We start from the raw sequence: 16,473 nt of genomic DNA, 5'->3' as shown, positions 1-16,473 counted from the left end.
TGCTTTTCTCTTGCTGCTTTTAAGAGTCTCTCTTTGTCTTTTGCCCTTGGCATTTTAATTATGATGTGTCTTGGTATGGTCCTCTTTGGATTCCTCTTGTTTGGGGTTCTCTGTGCTTCCTGGACTTGTAAGTCTATTTCTTTCACCAGGTAGGGCAAGTTTTCTGTCATTATTTCTTCAAATAGGTTTTCAATATCTTGCTCTCTCTCTTCTTCTGTCACCCCCATAATTCAGATGTTGGTATGCTTGAAGTTGTCCCAGAGGTTCCTTACACTATCTTCATATTTTTAGATTCTTTTTTCTTTTCTGGCTGGGTGTTTTTGCTTCTTCGTATTTCAAATCTTTGACTTGATTCTTGGGATCCTCTAGTCTGCTTTTGGATCTCTGTATATTATTCTTTATTTCAGTCAGTGTATGCTTAATTTCTAATTGGTCCTTTTTCATATCCTTGAGGGTCTCACTAAATTTCTCGTAGCTTTCTAGAAGATTCTTGAGTAACCTTATAACTGTGGTTTTGAACGCTATATCCAGTAGTTTGCTTTCCTCCGTTTCTTTCATTTGTGACATGTTTCTTTGTCTCCACATTTTGGCTGCTTCCCTGGGTTGATAGAGTAGTTTTGTGTGCTAGGTTCCTGATAGGGCCCAGTGGCTCAGCCTCCTCAGTCACCTGAGGTGGACACTTTTGGTGCACCCCTTTGTGGGCTGTGTGCACAGTCTTGTTGTAGTTAAGCCTTGATTGCTGTTGGTATCACTGGGAGGAATTGACCTCCAGACCAATTGGCTGTGAGGACCAGTTGTGTCTACAATGGGAGAAGTGCTGTGCTGGAAACACCCTTATATGGCAGGACTTGCTTCAGTGGGGCTTTGGGGTTCACTGAGTCTGTCCTGAGTGTTTCTCTTATGGATCTGAAGAGTTGTAATCTGGTGTGGTCTCACTCTGACCACTGGGTACACTGGCTCTTGGATCTCCAAGGAGGTGCAAAGTAAGCCACTGCCTGAGGCCACCCAGCAGGAGCTACAGAGAGATCTGCGGATTCCTCCTCTTTGTTTGGGGTTTGGAGGTGCCCAGATGAGGCACAGCTGTGAAGCAATGCAGGCTGCTGAGGAGCCTTAGGCCTTCTTTTGGAAGCTCTGGGGTTCTTTGACCCAGCTGCAGTTGGTTAGGTTTTAGATTGCAAAAGGCCAGGCCATTCATATGCAAAAGCCTCTGTGGGCAGCTTGGGTGGGGTTGTAAATTGGGTGGGGTGGGGTCTCAGGGAATCACGGGGTGGTGCAAACAGCACTGATTGCCTGTCGGCCCTGACCCAGATAGGTCCCTGGGTTTCTGTGTCCCGCGGCCCTGTGCAGGAGCAGTGAACGCTGCGAGCACCTCTGAGGGAAAGCCGCCCTTGTTTTCCCGCCTGATGCCAGACAGTCCAGTGTCTCCCCATGTGAGTCTGGGTCCCCAGAGTCTTGCCTGGAACTGGAATTCAGAGCAGTCAGGAGTTTGTATCTCACTTCCGATTGAAAAAGACCATAGTGTACTCAGTTGCCAGCCTGTTTCGCGTGCCTTCGTACCTCCACTCTTCCGCAACTCTGCACCTCCTACCAGTCTAGATGTGCTTTTCTCTTTCCCTCTAGTTGTCAGACTTCCACTCAGCCAGCCTTCCCGTGGTTCTGGATGATATTTGTTTTGTCTTTTAGTTGTAGTTTTGATGTGGTTGTGTGAGGCAGCAAGTTCAGGTGTTTACCTGTGCTGCCATCTTGGTTCCTTTCTGTTAATATCTTAATAGCTTACCCGATATTCAGCCAGAAATCTGCCAGTGGTGAACCTAAGGGGGGGTGGTGGTGAAGGATTATAGAAAACAGACAAGAGAATACAGTTGGGGCCAGGTGGGACACTGTTCTCCGATGGAGAGACAGTGCCACTGCCTGTAAACCGAGTCTTTATTTTATAGTCAGATCCCACGAGGCAAAGAAAGGGCATGGTCAAGATGTTTACAATGTTCTCGTGAGTTTAGAATCTACTTGATTACATGCACCTGAGAACTCTATTAAGCTTTGTTTTGGCAGCACTTGCTGCACCTCCCACAGCCTACATCAGTCAGCCACCTGGGACCACAGGTTCAGACCATAATGTCAAGCTAACAACCATAGCCTTTGGCTATAATTGTGCTGGGAGGGCTTTGCCCTCCAAGCTGGGACTTGCACGTGGCTTTGCCACGAGAGGACCATGCCCTCTCATTAGTCCGAGGCTTGAACCTGTCCAAACGCTGTAGCCGCTCTCCACATTTTACCATGATCTGCAAGGGCTGGCATGATCTGGCCTCTGTCAGCCTCTCCAATTTCATTCCCTATTTCGTTCTTGGAACGCTTCAGTTACATTGGTCTACTGTCAGGTTCTCCCCCCGCCTGCCCCAGCCCTCATGCTAATCACTTTCCAGCCTTAGGGCTTTCACACATGTTATTATCTTTGTTTTTAAAGTTCTCTTCCAGCTCCTTTCCCCATATCAGTTTTAATAAGTACAAGGGGTGCAGTATAATGTCTTTTGCATTTACTTATGTATACCCAGTACCTAGCATAATGCCTTACACAAAGCAGCACTTAGTATTTGTTGAATAAGTAAGACAACAGTAATTAGTCATTCATGTGTTAAAAAATTAGTGTGCAAGCTCCATGTTAGGTGCTATGAGAAGGTACAAAGGTTTTATAATACATAATTTTTACCCTGAAATAGTTCCCAGTTTAAAAGGAGTGATAGGATAAGATACTATTAATATTGTAACATGGAGAAAGGCACTATTCCTTTATTTAGCTATCCTATATAATAAAAGGCTAATATGCAAATTGTCCCCTTGTCCAGGAGTTCCACTGGGAGTTCGACCAGGGGGCAGTGCCGGCTGGCCAACTTCACCCATCCTTTCCCCCAGCCAGCCTGGCCTGACTGCCCCGATCAGGGTGGGCTGGCCAGATGCCACCCATGCACGAATTCATGCACTGGGCCTCTAGTCTGTAATATTAAGGAATTTGACTAGACTTTTCTAAGGCTTGTTTACAATTAATAGTACATTGGTTAAATTATTTTTCCCAGGCTCCATCCTTGAAGAGTCTGATTTAGTAGATCTGGAGAATTCCCCATGTGATTGTATGACACAACTAGGTTTAGGAACTATTGATCTAGGTCAGTGATGGCGAACCTATGACACGTGTGTCAGAGGTGACACGTGAACTCATTTTTAAGTTGATTTTTCTTTGTTAAATGGCATTTAAATATATAAAATAAATATCAAAAATATGTCTTTGTTTTACTATGGTTGCAAATATCAAAAAATTTCTATATGTGACACGGCACCAGAGTTAAGTTAGGGTTTTTCAAAATGCTGACACGCCGAGCTCAAAAGGTTCTCTATCACTGATCTAGGTTTTTCTAGCTTTTCCATGTTATAATTCGAATTGTAGTACAAGGTTGACTCTGAAAGTGTAGCAGGAGTCAGGCAAATTAAGGTCTTGTGCGTATTTGTTCAGAGGCAGGGAAAATATTTTTGTGCTTCAGTGATGGGAGAACTTAATGGATAAGATCACACTGAAATGGACTTTGAAGACTGGCTAGAGATATGGGCAAATGCAGAAATGAAGCATGACTGGGGTTTAGTCCACAGTTTAGTTAGAGGCCAGAATATATGCAAGAGAGTGGGGTTTGCAGATGGTGAAATTACCCATTTTGATGCAATGGACTATAGTTCTAGTCTTGTTTTCCCCAATTTGCCTATCATACTTGGTTGTCCTTTTGGAGATGAAAGATTCTATTATTGCAGCTTGATCCTCATTTGGTAGGAGTGAAACATGTGGTGACCGATATCTTGAAGCTGCTTTCGGAAATAATTGTGTGTCTTCTTACTTAATCCTTTAGGGACTCTGCCCTTTGAGATCCACTTTGACCACCCCATTGGTTTTGTGGTCAGAAACAAAGAATATTAGGATCCACTATGTTATCTAAAATAATAGTTTTGCTGTCAGAATGATTATTATTAAATCAAAGATGGCTTTTTTTTTGTTTAGATGAATCCACATAAAGGCAACATTCTGAGTAAATTATATAGCATCCACATGATGAAATAATGAGCCTAAGTTTAGACGATGAAAATAATGATATAATGCAATATTTAGAATGGATATACAGTATGTACTTATTAACCAAAAAGTCACATCCTATGTTCATTTGAGTTTTGCAAAATTTGTCATTAATTGCCAGGAAGCCTCTGTTTTTTTTATACATAATCACATGATAGCTGTTGACTCTCTCCCCTTTCTCCTGCCTTAAAAAAATCCTTGTAAATAGTAGATTACTTTCAGATCTGTAATACCCCTTTTAAACATTGGGTTACTAAGTTTAGCCCAGTGCTCTCTTTTTTCAAAGTATAATTCATTTTCCTCCAACTTTGCCTCTGAGTATTTACTGATAAATCATACTTTCTTTTTGGATGACATCTGGCTTCAAATCTTATTTAATCTGTTTGCCCAGTGGGAGCACGCTAGTTCTGAAATGTTTGCTGTTTTCATGAGTCAGCACTGTGTGGAGAAAATGGATATAGTATTCCATTTAGAAACAGTCTGTGAAATGAGTTCTGACTCTTCATTCAAACTAACTCTAAATGGGGCTGCTTTTATTAAATAGTTGTCTAAGACAGCTATCAAGGTGGGAACAGAAACACAGAAGCCAAAATTGAGAAGAAAGAATGAGGTAGTGGGCAAGATAGCCAGGTACAGTCCACCCCATGCGTACCCCTCGCAGTTGTCTCAGGTCAGTCTAGGATTTAAGACTAACCTGTGATCATCCAGTCAGCCCACTATCTCATGCAGCCCTTGCTGATGTGGATGTATTAATTATCAGTTGACCTTGAGATTAGAGAAGTAGGAATACTAAGCCTGTTGTGATTAATTGTTTGCAAATAATTACTTTTATTAATGTGAACTAGAGGCCTGATGTATGAAATTTGTGCAAGAGTAGGCTTTCCTTCCCCCAGCTGCCACCATCGGCTTCCCTCTGGCACCCGGGACTGGGGCTTCCCTTGCAGCCTCGGCTTAGTCCAGAAGGTCATCTGGAAGGACATCTGGTTTAATTAGCATATTACGCTTTTATTATTATAGATTCTTTGCCTCCAGTAGCAGCAGAGCACATTAGAGGATGTTTTAACCTAATGTATTTGAAAGAAACATCCTCCCCCTGATCCATTCCCCCCCCCCCCCCCAAACAACAACAACATAACTAGATTAACGAAGATCTTTTCTTATAGGTAAGAAAATAGAAAAACTTTAGACTGGAGAAAATTTCCTCAATTTCACAGGAAAATTACTACTATTGCATCCCTGCTATCTTTTATCTGCCAGACTTTTAAGAAGAAGAATAGGGTCAGAAGTGTAGAGAACTTGGAAGCAAAGTTAAGACTATTTACTATTTTGCAAATTGTGTTCTGTGTTCATGTTGCGCAGGGTGGCATTGCAGGTCTGCCTCTGCGTCAGTCAGAGCACGTGGGGGTATTATGTGCATATAGAGGGTGTCCCCAAAAATGTGTACCCACTTTAACAGCTAATGCTCAATTTTGAAAATGAAATGTATTGTAATAAACATTGCCTTCATAATTATTCAAAGTGTGTATTCATTTTTTTGAGACACCCTATATATTAGGATTTCCTGTATTATGTGGTTCGATATAGGAGTTCTGCTCTTTTAAAAAAAGCTTAAAAAATTGAAAATTGGTTTGGGTCAAATGCCAAAGATACAGAGAATGTACCTGAAAAATCAAAGTAGTTAAATTATATACCTACAGTGGTACAGCTATTTAGAGGTAGACTGAAATGAGAAACCATGAACCTGGACTTCCCATCCAGTGCATTTTTACTACAAAATGTTGATTTGGTTTTCCATTTTGAAAGACACAGAAGTGATCTGTGAAATGGTGATTAACATTAGGCAGCCCCAGGCAGCCCTGGAATGCTCCATGGTTCAAATGCCCAAGACCAGATGGAAGTCCAGAAGTGGATGACTCAAAGTTTATTAGTTTTGCCACCTGGGCAGTACAGCCGAACCAGCTGCCATAAGGCAGTTCCAATTTCAACAGAGCAGTAAATGAACATAAAAGTCAGTGTAAATCCCAAGAATATGCTAAAGGAGAATGGCTGCCGCTGCCAGGGGATTCGTTCAGGCCGAGCCCTATTGATGGCCCTGGTAGGAGGCACCCAGGCAGAGGGCAATAACAGGTTGTGGCACTGAGCCTTGAAAAGTCACCCGTTGAGTTGTTGCAGGAGTCAGCCTCAATGTGGAATATATTTGACTTGCTGGCTTGATAGATTCCTAGTCACATCTGATGATTTATAATGGGAAGAGCAAGCCCATGCATGCTCTGTCTTGATGATGTTAGAAGTCAAGATGCCTTTTTTTCTGGAAACTGAAAAGTTGTTATTAGGTCACCTCCTTTCCATAGTCCTGGGCCCTCAAAGGCATGGCTTTTCACTGGAACATAGTTTCTTGTGGCAGATCTCCAGGGAGCAAGTTATTATCTTCATGCTATCCTTATATGGAGTTGGATTATTGTGGGTTTTCAAGATCTGCATATGAAATGTTGCACGAGTCAGTTTTCGATAACCCCTTTAATAGAACTGTGCTTCTTGAACATGGCAATAAGTATAATAATGAGGCCAGAAGCAAGCTGGGAAAGTTACAGTACTTTCTGTTTAAATGAGGGTGATTCACGCTGAATAAAATATCAATAAATAAGCCCTAACCGGTTTGGCTCAGCGGATAGAGTGTCGGCCTGCAGACTGAAGGGTCCCAGGTTCGATTCCGGTCAAGGGCATGTATGTATCTTGGTTGCGGGCACATCCCCAGTAGGGGGCGTGCAAGAGGCAGCTGAATCGATGTTTCTCTCTCATCAATATTTCTAACTCTGTATCCCTCTCCCTCTCCCTTCCTCTCTGTAAAAAATCAATAAAATATATTTTTAAAAAAATCAATAAATAATCTTGATTCTCTGTGTTAGTAAAAATGCTATAGGCAGCAAGGAACAGAAAACTTGACTAAGCGGACTTAAAAACAAAATAGAGGTTAGTTAGTTTGTTTATCTGTATATGTAATGACAAGTTTAGAGGGATGCGCCTCCTGACTTTGGTGCACCTGCTCAGTGATGACACAGTCTCATTTTGTGTCATCCTGATGGAAAGTAAAAGGGCCGGAGGAGAGGGGAAGGGAATGTATGATTGCTGATTTATTTTGCTCAGGCTTTGATGCTAAAAGCTTGACCAGGTTCCACCTGCTGGGGCAACTTCTGCCTTCAGGTGATCTTTTCAGGAGCTAAATGTTTCTGTATTTATACTTCTCAGGTGACCATTACTCATGCACTAACATAACACTGCTCTTCCTTGCTTTGTATGATGAAAGGTGATGCCTGCATATTTTCTAACCTGTTGGGAGTTTCTTTTTTTCTCTCTTATCTTCTGCAATGACATTAAGTGAAATCAAATATTATAACCTTTTGTTAATGAGTGAGTATAGATACACCGGCTAATTTTTTTCCTTTTTCTTCTGATAGGTGGCATGTTTAACCCAGGTAGCTGCTAATTATCTTATTGGCCAAAAAGAAGCAAAACGTTGGGGCACAGCTCATGGCAGTATTGTTCCCTACCAGGTAAGGATACAACAAGAATATAGTGTTGGGCTACTATAACCTGCAGTTTTGTATGGTATGAGTTTGTGAAATGATTTCCTTAAAAAAACATTCAGAATATTCTGTCATATATTGTCTAACTATAACAAGGTTCTGTTGTTCACTGTAATGCTGTGTTTTGCACATTTCTTCATCAGAAGATTAGTAACAGGACACTTAAATGGATCAAAGAAACTTGCTGAAAGTGAATAACTATTGGACTCAGGATGGTTTGCTTTATTTTTTTTTTCTTTTTTCACCCAAAAGAGGCACTAATTGTAGCCATTTGAGAAAGTGTGGTTTGTTCACTATGTCACTTATAAACCAAATGTTACCTACCCCAGTTGACAATAATATTCTCACAGGGTTGGAGTAAAATGAAAATTTGCCTGTGACAGATCTTCATTTTTGAGCAAAGCAGATGGTTCAGGAACTGCTGTTCTTTATTAAGTGTCTAAACTTGTCCTTAGAAATTCTTGACTTTGGCTAGTGTGAATGAAGTGGGAAGGAACTGTGATCTTTCAAAAATAAAAACAAAAAACTCCAACTCTTCTTCCAAACCCCTAACCTTTGCTTAGCCCAGTTGTATTATATCTCATTGTATTTGCTAATGTATTTGTCGTATCTTCCGCATTATGCTTTTAAGTTTAAGAGTAGAGGTGTCTTTTTCATGGTGTCCTTTTTTATACCTAGTAGAAGCACATACTTGATACTATAAAATTTCTGTTGAATAAGGGAGTGAACTTTGCTATAGTCATTTTAGTGCTAGTGCTCTTAACAGAACTCATAAAAGTCAGCATTTTCCATTTGTCAGGAAACCCATCAACACTGCTAATCATCCTTTTAGTTTTAAGAACAGTATTTCCTCGGGCAAAACTAGTTTCATTTCAGTTTTTTAATACAGATCTGAAGAAAGCAGTGACCCAATATGATTCCACAATTCTCTCTCTATTTCTGTTTATGGTCTTTATGCCTGAGACATCACTATGATTTTCCTGTAGAACCACGATCTCTCTTTGGAACACATTTAGTTAATCTCTTGGCAGAGTTACAGTTGTGGAGATGTTTTCTTTAGTTCCTTCCCTCTTTTCTCCCATCGTGGTTTTGTGACCACCATGGGTTACATTTTGCTTCCCCTCTCCTTAGCCCTTTGCGTTTGCTCCTATCCTTTTAGCCAAACCTACCTCCCATCACAAAAGTAGTCTTTTTGGACTAGTTAGAGATGGTCCAATTCAGCCTTCTCATTTTTCAGTTAAGACATCTTGTCCTTAGATTGGTTAGATGGACTCCAACTCCGACCTCCTGCCTCCTTGTGGAGTATTCTTTCAGACCCTGCTACCTTTGATAAGAGAGTGTGTGATTCCAGTTTCCTCCTTCTACTCCACTCCACCCTTGCTCCACAAAACTGGCTCCTAGCTAAGGGGTCTCATCAGCTAATTAATTTATGCTCATCCTTAATAATGGAAATCCCTGTCAAGGGCATTTTTAACAGAGGACAATGCTAGAACCCTTGGGAATTCATCTCAAATAATGTCAGTCTCGGCTTCACTTTTTGATGTGTATGGAGGAAGCATTTATGAGTTGGAAGGTTTTACAGTGTAATTCCAACTCACGTGACATAGCGAGGGGTTCATGTATGTGTTCAAGTATAAGGTTTACAGTTTATCTTTCGCTTATTTTAAAAAATAGAATGTATTTTTTAAAAGTTTTGTAAAGACTTCAGTTATCCATCCTGGTGTTTGCACCAGAGCTCTGGCATCTTGGTTGTTTTCTCAGTTACTTCATTGTGATGTGAAAAGAAATTTACAATCTTTGGCTTTTGTAATTGTAGTTAAAAGATGTAAGCGTCTGTGTATGTGCGCGCGCGTGTGTGCGCATGTGCGCGCTTTTGTTCTTTGAAGACACAAATGTTCGTTTTCGGCTTAAATTGTCCCAGTGACAGAAAATGGGTAATGTGCTTATTTGATCTAGTTGATTGCAGCTTTATTATTAGTAAGAAGAGGAGATCTGCTAGGGTCTTTCCTCAGGAGCCCAGAATTAATTTGCTTTCTCTTGGTAAAGTTCAGCACTATGACTAAGGAACAAATACAAATGTAGCTCGAATGAGACTAGCATACCAAGATAGGTCCTAGATATACTTGTAGAACCTGATCTGTTTACCATTTTAAAAATATATTTGGAAAATATTTTTATGGGTGAATACGAGGATAATTATAATTAATTTTATATAATAATTATTGTTTGTATCTAGTTTGAGTTGTCTGAGTTTCGATATGAAGGTCTACGATGGAAGACTCTGGTGGTCTTAGGAATTAGTTAAGAGGCCCAGTCCACTCTCCTCTACTCTTGCTGAACCCTATCTGAAAGATCGTAGACCTTGAATGCATGGCATGTAAATGTCTGGAAAGTATTCTATGCCTGCACTCAAGCAATAGATATGGGTAGAAGAAAACATAAATACAACCTAACTCAGAATTTATGACTGCCTCTCTCAAATTTCTCCCAGCTTTACCCAGCTATCCTACATATTTACTTCTGGGGTGACTATTTCACATCTCTCTCCTCAAGTCTTTCCCCTCTCTCCTCACCTTTTCCTTCTTATTTCACTCAAAAGTGATGCAATCAGAAGAGAACTACTACATCTTTTCTTTACGGTACCTCCCAAACTTCTACATGTGTGTCCATAAGTAGTTCATTTCATTCCCTTCTATCACAATGGATGAATTGTCCCTTGCCTGCACATCATCTCCTCTATCACTTACATTACCCAGTGTCCGTGGATAAACATATGATCATATTTTTCACCATAAATAATCCCAGAAACCTTCCGTGGATTCCATGGCACGTCTTTTTCCATCTCTCATCCCATTTCTCCATGTTCTCTATCACAACACTCCTCAGAAGAGTTTTGGGTGGTGTCTGCTGGAAGGAAGCACTCCACCATTTATAGTACAATACAATTGGTGCCTCTCAGGCAGAGAGGTTTTACAGTACTCTGAGGCCTCAGAAATTTGGGCGCTTGGAAAAGTTGACTTTCTGAGCAGTTCATTAATAAGAATAATCTTTTTTTTTGAGCCCTTCAAATGTAGGAACTTCAAGTGGAATTTTCCCCAATGGCCTGATAATTTACATGGGGAATTTTCTTTTAATTTCCTCTCCCCCCAGTAGCTTCTAATTCAAGAAATTGAAGAAAACAGTTATTCAGATGATTAAGTAAAATCCAGTTTCCCTTTCTTCAGTTGGCCCCATTCAACCAATGAGCAGAGCAGGAAGCTGTGCTATGTTATTTCTGGTAGGGACTTTATACTGTATATTTAATTTGGCACAAGCAGAGACTCGGACAGGCGGTAAATTACAAGCTTGAAGAGATGTAGCACTTTGCTGTCAGTCCTTAGAAAACATCAAAATACTGTTACATCATAGCATATCATATTTTCAAAACCTATTTAAGGATTTTTTAGTAAGACAAAATGTAAACATTATACATCTATCTGTTTCTCTGTGAGTTTTTCCTTTATTATAGTCACACTACACATTAACTACTTTTTCCCCACCATAACCCTAACTTTAACCTTAAACCTAAACATAACTCAAAACCTAACCCTAACCTTAAACCTAAACCTTACCTTAGCTCTTATCCTAACTCTAACATTAATCCTAAACTTAATTTAAACACAAACCCTACACTCAATGCTAACTCTAATCCTAACCATAATTCTAACTCAAACCTTAAGACCAATTTTAGTAAAAACTTAATCCTAACCCTAAAGCTAACTCTAAATGTAACTTTAATTTAGCTCTTAATCAAATGCTAACCCTAGACCTAATCTAATTTTAAAACAAGCCCTAACCTTGAAGTTAACTCTGCTCTAACACTAACCCTGACCCTAATCATAAACTCAACCCTAATCCTAACCCTTAAGCATCCCTAAATCTAACCCTTAACCTAAACCCAACACTAATTTAAATCCAAACAATAAGCTCTAATCTAACTCTTACTCTAACCTTAATCCTAATTATAAACTCAACCCTAACCACAACTCTAACCCTAACCTTCACACAAAACCTAACTCAAAATGAAATTCTAACACTAACCCTAAAACATAAATTTAACCCTAGCCCTAGCTCTTACACTAAACCTAAACCTACCCTTAATTTAAAACCACATGCTAATCTCAATGCTAACGCAAATCCTAATACTAACACTAATCACAAACTCAGTGTTAACCTCAACCCTAACCTGAACTCTCTCATCCTAACCCTGACCTAATTTTAACTCAAAACATAACCCTGACCCTGAACTGAGCTCTGATCCTTGCCTCTACCCTAATCCTACCCCAACCTTAACTCTAATAAATCCAAACTAAAATTTGAAAGTATAGTTTAAACAAGCATATGTTGGCATTGCATATTTAATTTAATTGATGCATTGGTTAGTCACAGTAATATCTTGCAGGCTCCATTGAACATATACTATGTAATGGATTAAATAAATAAATACACATACAGATACATTTACACACACACACACACACACGCACACACACACTTCTCATTTTATTTTTTTTGATGAGAGGGACACCTGGAGTGATTGAGCAACTTTCTTATGACCATATCTAGGGTCAAAAGAGCCTGAGTTGAAACGATGGTTTTAAGATTTCAAAGCTTGTTTTCTTCCTATTTCCAAACTGGTAGCTTTTTTGGTGTTTGATACATTGTGGATACCTGCCTTTTAATTTCTTTGGCAGATGGTAGAGTTCTTCTAATCTGTTTTCATCATTTCTTTGACAAATGACTTGTAACGATTCTAGTAGGTACCAAACCTAACAGGTGACCTTGCTAGAGTAGTATATTTGAATTCTGAACTACAGGGCAATTGTAGGTTTTCCTCTACTATGTTTTCAATTCATGCTTTTGCAGAGCTCCTGATAAATCAAATAAACAACAATTTCTTGAGCCCCCAGTGGAGTTTCAGGTCCTGAAGGCTTCCAGTTGAGGAAGAACTGGGCTGTTGATTTCTAGAAACTCAGAGATAATGTAGGAGGCACAGCCGGGAGTGTGTGAGCTGTGGAGTCAGACGGACCTAGGCTCATGCCTCCAGCACATAGTCGCTGTGAAATCTTGGACAAGTCTTTTACTCTCCCTAAGGTTAGCTGCTTCCTGTCCAAAAAGGTAATAATGATAGTCGTTTTTATGTTTAATGAAGGAATTAAATGAGATAGTGTGTGCAAGTGTTTTGTGTAGTACCTGACTCTAATAAGTGTTCAATAAAAGGTAGGTCCTATGATTATTTCTGTAAACTCATAATTATAACTTTGTATAATAGTTATAGGAAACTATGGAATGATTTTATGAAAGCCATCATGGCAGCTTAGGGGAAGAGAAAATAAAGATCTAACATGCTGTGGTACTTTTCTGTTTTAAAAATCTGTTCTCAGATCTTTTTCAGAAATTGTAGTATTGAGCCATTGCCCAATATAGCATTACAGTTTGAGGAGCATCATATATAGCAACACTGCTCAATTTTCAAAGGGAATAGAGAAGGATTCTAGTTTACTGAAGTGTTTAGTTAATGTAGTTTTAGTGTAAATTCATTAACAAAATGAAACATGACAAAATGATTTTCAGAAGTAATTTCTGAGAAGCCTCCAAGAGGGGAACCTATCTCTATAAAAGATACATACCCACCCCTTTGATAGCCAACAGTTGTGGAGATTTCTCTCTCGGTTTTAAAAAGTGAGAAAACCACAGAACATTTTAAACATTTGTTCTTATATCCTTAAGATTGCAAAGTACTTTGATAATGTTAACCCAGTAAGAAATACCTGGATATTTATCGGGAACAAAAGTGTGGGCGACAGCAAATCATTAGAGGTTTCTGTAAACTTTTTTGATTACTTAGCACTGATAAGTTAGAATATTGAAGGTTTTTATTTTTTATTTTTTGTAAATTAAGGCATGAGTTGCCTGAATTTCCCCTGCGCCTTTGGTTCTCTAAAGGTTTTGGTGAGGTAGCTTTTACGTAGTATTTGCTTTAAATCTTATGTGTGCCTTCATCCTTATGAATTTGGGATTCTTGTTGAAACAAAAACAAAACTGTTTATTTGAAGATCCAGATTACTTTGAAAGGAGTGTCTGGGACTCTCATAGTCCTAAGAATACGGGTAATTGGGCATGCTAGGCTCCTGGCATAATAGGCTCCCACTGGGCTTCTCCTTAGGTTCAGCTTTCTTTAATTTTAGGGACCATCCCTAAATTTAAAATGAATTAGGCAATATGATGTTGAAGGACAGCATATCAGCATATTGCACAAAGAATAAACATGCTTATGACTGTTCAAAGGCCATTGTGATGTAAAATCAGAATTGCCTCCAATTGACAAATTGGCCTGTTTTATTTTATTTTTTTTAAAAAAATATATTTTATTGATTTTTTACAGAGAGGGAGGGAGAAGAATAGAGAGTTAGAAACATTGATGAGAGAGAAACATTGATCAGCTGCCTCCTGCACACCTTCTACTGGGGATGTGCCTGCAACCAGGGTATATGCCCTTGACCGGAATCAAACCTGGGACCTTTCAGTTCACAGGCCGATTCTCCATCCATCGAGCCAAACCGGTTAGGGCTATTTTATTTAAAAAAATACTTTTATTGATTTCAGAGAGGAAGGGAGAGGGAGAGAGAGAGATAGAAACATCAATGATGAGAATCATTGATTGGCTGCTTCCTGCATGCCCCCTACTGGTGATTGAGCCTGCAGCCCCGGGCATGTGCCCCGACTGGGAATTGAACCGTGACCTCCTGGTTCATAGGTCGATGCTCAACCACTGAGCCACACACAAAGAAAGGAAGTTATTTTAAGGAAAAAACCTGGAATTTCTTTAGGATTTTATCAGCTTCTCTTACATTCTTAATTTTCTCACTGTATTCACGGGATTGTATGTGTTTATGTATCAAATTTGGCTAAAATGATCCCAAAGCTCAAATGCCATTATGAATATTCAGTTAAATAATATTATTACTAATAATATTAATAATATTATACTGAGATCACATTTATTGAATGAATATTACTATGCCATTATTAAATATTTAAAATATATTAATTAAATCTTCACAGCAATGCTGTGAAATAAGTATAGCTCTTGCCCTTACTTTCAGATGAGGAAACGGAGGTGTGGAGAGGTTAGGTAACTTGGCCAGCATCTCATGTAAGTGGTGTAGCTGGGATTCCAACCAAGGCAGGGAGACTATATGATATAACTACATGAGTAGATGCAATGCTACTTACTTAAACTGGCATGTTTAGTTTCATTTTTTATCTTTGACCAACAATTTTCTTTTGGTCAATTGATTCTTTTCTTTATTAAAACATTTCTCCCCCATCACCATTTATTCCCCCTATACCCTCTTCTACCCCAACCCCCCCTCCACCCCACAATCACCACACTGTATCTTCAACCAACTATTTAGGAAGAGTGATGTGATATTTTCTTCTACATATTTTTTCCTTTAGGGATTGCCAAGAGCAATTGAAGAGGTATGAGCAATTCCGTTGTTTACTCATTACAGAGATCCTTAATTACTACTTAAAAGCAAATTTCCTTCAGGAAATCAGGTTGTACATCTTTTGAATAAATCCTTTGGTTGCATATGCTAAAATTGTATTAGAATTATAATTAAGTCACATGAAATATCTCTTGCTCCCGTCTGTGTAAAGAGTAATAATGCCCAGGAGCAATATAGAGGCTTGGTTTTAACTATTGTGAGGCTCACAGTTTCTGGTTTTCAAACTCTAGTTTGTGAAGTTAGTAGGCTGGGGCAGAAGTTGGGGTGTGAAGGAATATTTGAGGCATGAAGAGGCATGTTCAGGGGCCTGGGGTAGGGGACAGCCTTGGGAGAAATCCGGGAGGCGGATCTCTGAGTTTTCCAAACCCATTTCAACCAGAACAGCTCTGCTTTTTGTTTTATTTTTCATTTGTTTTCATCCTTCACCTGCCCCCCCCCCCCCCCCCCGGCATTGAATCTAGAGAGAGAGGCAGAAAGGGAGAGAAGAAAGGAGAGAGAAACATCAATGTGAGAAAGTAACATTGGTTGGCTGCCTCCTGCATGTGCCCCAACCGGCAATCGAATCCACAACCCTTTGATGCATAGGCCAACCCTCTAACCACTGAGCACACCAGCCGGGGCTACTTTTTGTTTTTTTAAATATGCGTGCCACTGCTTGAAAATGACAATTTGTCCTAGATCAATGGACTTGTATTAAAGGATTCTACTGGACTAGGAAGTGGGCGTTGTGCATTTTTGTGTGTTTGGGGAAAGGGAGACTTGTTTTTCTCCATGTGGGGTGGCTCTGAGAACGGTGACCCAGAACCAAGGAAAGCATCTCATTTACCTGGGCTGGAGGCCTTGGCAGGGGGAGTTTGTGGGGGGCCTGACAGAGCTCCTCTGGGGCGGGGTGCACACATTACTTTACAGCCAAGAGTCCTGCCTGGTGGCTCTGCATGGAGGTCAAGGCTCTTCTGCTCAGGTAAATCACATGGGACTGGATCTGGAAACAGTTGGATTTAAATGTATTTGCATATCCTTTTCTGTTCTTAGGGGTGCCCAGGGCAAATGTTGAAATTCTGAGTAGGTGTGCTTAGTATTTATACATTCCCATGAGGGCTCCCTTTTCAGGTACAAGTTAACCTGGGGGGGCGGGGAGCGTGTGGAACTGAGTTCTGATATGGCACAAATTATTTTTATAATGTAACCCAATATTGGGAAAATATAATAGTAAAAGGAAACCTGT

At 39.8% G+C, this 16,473-nt stretch overlaps 1 protein-coding gene across 2 annotated transcripts in view; it reads left to right on the top strand.

Moving 5' to 3' along the window:
* The window catches only part of SUGCT (succinyl-CoA:glutarate-CoA transferase), a 520,039-nt gene that overhangs the window by 91,006 nt on the left and 412,560 nt on the right, over positions 1-16,473 (top strand). For both annotated transcript variants that reach the window (XM_023751066.1, XM_023751067.1), the window contains one exon: positions 7,567-7,662. In XM_023751066.1, the coding sequence (XP_023606834.1) occupies positions 7,567-7,662 (96 nt within the window). The remainder of the gene's footprint in view (positions 1-7,566; positions 7,663-16,473) is intronic.

The sequence above is a fragment of the Myotis lucifugus genome, unplaced genomic scaffold, assembly GCF_000147115.1.
Source record: "Myotis lucifugus unplaced genomic scaffold, Myoluc2.0 scaffold_18, whole genome shotgun sequence".
Lineage (NCBI taxonomy): Eukaryota > Metazoa > Chordata > Mammalia > Chiroptera > Vespertilionidae > Myotis > Myotis lucifugus.
The sequence above is the reverse complement of the archived record's forward strand: the minus strand, read 5'-3'. Positions and strand labels throughout refer to the sequence as shown.